Source organism: Buceros rhinoceros, unplaced genomic scaffold (genome assembly GCF_000710305.1).
Source record: "Buceros rhinoceros silvestris isolate BGI_N320 unplaced genomic scaffold, ASM71030v1 scaffold25560, whole genome shotgun sequence".
Classification (NCBI taxonomy): domain Eukaryota; kingdom Metazoa; phylum Chordata; class Aves; order Bucerotiformes; family Bucerotidae; genus Buceros; species Buceros rhinoceros.
In genome coordinates this window covers 2499-6283 of record NW_010391708.1, presented here as the reverse complement: position 1 = coordinate 6283, position 3785 = coordinate 2499, and the positions used below count along the sequence as shown (strand labels likewise).

The following is a 3785-nucleotide window of genomic DNA, read 5'->3' as shown; positions in this document are numbered from 1 at the left end:
CTCGGCATTGCGGGGCAGGGAGACAGCCCTGTCCGAAGGGTGCAGGCAGGTCCCACAGCCTCAGTGCCGACGGGCACCTGCATGGCCCCCAAGCCGCAGGTCAGCAAGGGCGACCAGCTGGGCAGCCCTGAGCAGCCCGACACAGCGAGCTGCTGAGCCCTCAGGCTTCCCCTTGCTCTGAAAGGTGCCGGGGAAGCCGAGGTTGAACTCGGTGGCCAGCAGAGATGGCTGGACTTGGCTCTGCTGTGTGCAGTATGGTCTCACCCCCAGCTGTAAAGGTGCCACCACACACTCCATGGTGGGCTGCGGGCACCAGGCGCAGCCCAGCACGCTCACTCCTCACCCCTGTTCCTCTTCCCGTGGCAGGCAGCAGGGAGGCCGCCTTCGTCTATGCCATCTCCTCAGCAGGGGTGGTCTATGCCATCACCCGAGCCTGCAGCCAAGGGGACCTGAAGGCTTGCAGCTGCGACCCGCTCAAGAGGGGTCGCTCCAAGGACGAGCGTGGGGAGTTTGACTGGGGCGGCTGCAGTGACAACATCAACTATGGGATCCGGTTCGCCAAAGCCTTTGTGGATGCTAAGGAGAAGAAAGTGAAGGACGCCCGGGCGCTGATGAACCTGCATAACAACCGCTGTGGGAGGATGGTGAGTGCAGCCGAGCCCAGCACCTGGCCAGCCGCCCACCACCACCTCCCACAGAGGCACGGCAGCAGGACCCTGGGTGTCCAGGGAGGGCAGACAGGGGCAGGACACTGCCCTGCCTTCCCAATGCCCCCCTGCACTGGGGGCAGCCCCTTGGGGGTAACCCCCTGTTACCTTTGCCCCCAGCTTGTGCCCGTACTGACGCTGGCATCAGTGACTGTGGGAATGTGTCCTCCGTAGGCAGCCCCTCTCCCGGGAGGAGCCCTGTCCCACACAGGCAAGGGCTGATGAGCTGCACCAGGGACAAGCAGATGTCTGACGCCTGAGGTGACACCAGGGGCAGTGTCTGACACCTGGGGTGACCAATGGTCCTCACACATCCCTCTTCCCACAGGCTGTGAAGCGGTTCCTGAAGCTGGAGTGCAAATGCCACGGGGTGAGTGGCTCCTGCACGCTAAGGACTTGCTGGCTGGCAATGTCAGATTTTCGAAAAACTGGGGATTACCTGAGGAAGAAATACAACGGGGCCATCCAGGTGACCATGAACCAGGACGGCACTGGCTTTACGGTGGCCAACAAGAACTTCAGGAAGCCCACAAAAACTGATCTGGTATATTTTGAGAACTCACCTGACTACTGCGTGATGGACAAGTCAGCAGGTAAAAACGAAAGCTCCAGACACTGCCCAAAAGCAGCTCCTCCTCCCCTCCTATCAGGCCAGCAGCTCCCAACTAGCCCAGCCTAGCAGGGCTGCTGGGGGACATCAGCTGCCCCACTGAGCCCCAGTCCCTGGAGGGGGGGTTGTGCTGGGGGTCACCAAGGCCCTCGGCAGGTGTTGGCTCTCACTGGAGCGCTGGGTCCCCATGGCACCTCACACCTGCACAGCCAGGGCTGGGTGTGTCCAGAACCCCCAGGCTTCACACCAAAAATCCAGAGCTGTTCCCACAGCCTGTGCCCAGCCTTTGGAGGCCATGCTGGGACCCAAACGAGTTCTCACCCCTGCTGAGGCAGCTGTATCTGAGGTCTCCACTGCAGAGGGTGGACACCCAACTCTTACCGCTGCGACCAGCTGTGGGGCGGGGGGTGGAGGAAGCATTGGGACGAGATGGAGAAGGAACACCCTGACCCGCTCGCGCTTCCTTCCCCAGGCTCCCTGGGCACGGCCGGTCGCGTGTGCAACAAGATGTCACGCGGGACGGACGGCTGCGAGGTGATGTGCTGCGGGCGGGGGTATGACACCACGCGCGTCACGCGCATCACCAAGTGCGAGTGCAAGTTCCACTGGTGCTGCGCTGTGCGCTGCAAGGAGTGCGAGGACACTGTGGATGTGCACACGTGTAAAGCACCGAAACGGGCTGAGTGGCTGGACCAGACCTGAGGAGACAGGAGCACCGAGGGAAGAATCCACTGCCACTCCCCCTTGCAATTTTTTAAACCCCTGTGCCCTGAGGGCCATGACGTTCTGGGAGCTGTAGTTCACCTGCATGGCTTTTATTTAATGAATTCTGCAAAGCACTAAAGGACTGCATTTCCCAGGAGGTACTGTGGACCCTTCTCTTTGCTCCCCCAACACTAATGCCCAGCCGGGGAGAATCTGCAATCCCTGCTTAAACTGTGAAACTGCCGTTGCCCGTCGATCTCTCCGCAAAGGGACGGTGTCACCGATATGGACGGGGAGGATGGATCGTCGGGCTGCGGCAGCTGAGGAGACCTGCGCCTCCCCAGAGAACTGATGTTGCAGTAAAGTTTCACCAGCGAAAAACACTGTTCAGAATATCCCACTCCCGCCAAAAGGATTCTTGCTTTTACTCCTTTGCAAGGCCAGAGGGAAGGCGTTGCGCACATGTCAGACCGTTCGGTGATGCCCCTCAGCACAGCTCCTCACTGCCGACCCCACGGAGCAAGAGCAAACTCTGCGCCAGGCTTCTCCCCTGCCCCGCACCGGTGAGGGCAGAGCTGTAAATCGGGACTGACCCCTGAGTGACTGCACGAGGACAAGGGCCATCCCTAGATGCCGGGGGACACAGAGGGTGAGAGAAAGCAAACGAAACCTGTGAACGTACCAGAAGGTTCTGAAGTTGACAGATACAACAGCGTCTCTGTAACACCCACCTGTATGTTGTGTATACTGCTTATTATTTTAAGTCAAAATTCATTATAAACCTGTATCAGAAAATGATGTTCTTTGCTCTTTGAATTCCCGCACGCCCAGTAAGGCCCATCCCCAGCACAAAGCCCGTGGCATTTCTTCTACCAGCTCACCTGCAGCTCCCATGGTCCTCGAGCACAGACCTCCCCGCCCCGGGATTTCCCCATTGTCTCCCACAAAGCAGAGCCCCACATCCAGCGTGCAGGGGGTCCTTCACGAGCTCAGCATGCTCCAGGACATCTAATGACATAGCACTGGGCCGAGCAGGAGATGCTGGATCAGCTTCCAAAGCTTTCCTGTAAAAAAAAACAAACCAAACACCCGAAACTTAAACTACCGACTCAACTGTACGCTGGTGAGAAGGGGCAGGCAGCTGTGGAGCTGCCAGGAGGTAGACAGGGATCAACTCCTCACCTCAGAAACTTCCCCAGTTCTGTTCTTCCCTGAATTTGGGTAAGCACTGATTACAAAGATGCTTTATTTAGTGCACAGGTATTTTATAGACTCTGGTCAGCAGGTACCAATCCACACAGACAGACTTAATGGAGAAGTCAAACAGCTGAACCTGCAAACTAAACTGACCCAGGTGAAAAAAAAATCACAATCATTGCAATTCCTGAGCTTCTGCTGATGCTGACAGGTGCTCCTACACCTCCAGCGCCAGGCAGGCTGTGCTTTCTCCCCAAGGCAGGAAAAGGGGTGTTAGTTTTCCTGGTGCTGATGGTCAGGTAAGGACAGTGCACACACTCGAAGCCAGTTTTCATGGAAGTTACAATCTTAGAACAATGGGAAAGGACAAGCCCACAGTAACATTCACCTGCAAATGCTTTACCTGGGGTCTGCTTCCACACCACTCTTGCTGCTCGAGGGCTGGTGAGGCTCTCTGAGGAGTCGGGGTGTCCCCCAGCCACAGCAGGACATGTGGGCAGAGGGAGCGGAGCAGCCACCGCGGCAAGTCTGAAGGGAGGTGAAAGGAGCGGGGTGGGGTTCAGGCA

General features: G+C 57.9%; 1 protein-coding gene across 1 annotated transcript in view; it reads left to right on the top strand.

Moving 5' to 3' along the window:
• Window positions 1-2337, top strand: part of LOC104499295 (protein Wnt-2b) — a 4135-nt gene extending 1798 nt beyond the window's left edge. The window contains exons 2-4 of the mRNA XM_010142787.1: window positions 367-644; window positions 1036-1300; window positions 1790-2337. Of these exons, the coding sequence (XP_010141089.1) occupies window positions 367-644; window positions 1036-1300; window positions 1790-2019 (773 nt within the window). The 3' untranslated portion in view covers window positions 2020-2337. The remainder of the gene's footprint in view (window positions 1-366; window positions 645-1035; window positions 1301-1789) is intronic.
• The last annotated feature ends 1448 nt before the right edge of the window (window positions 2338-3785 follow it).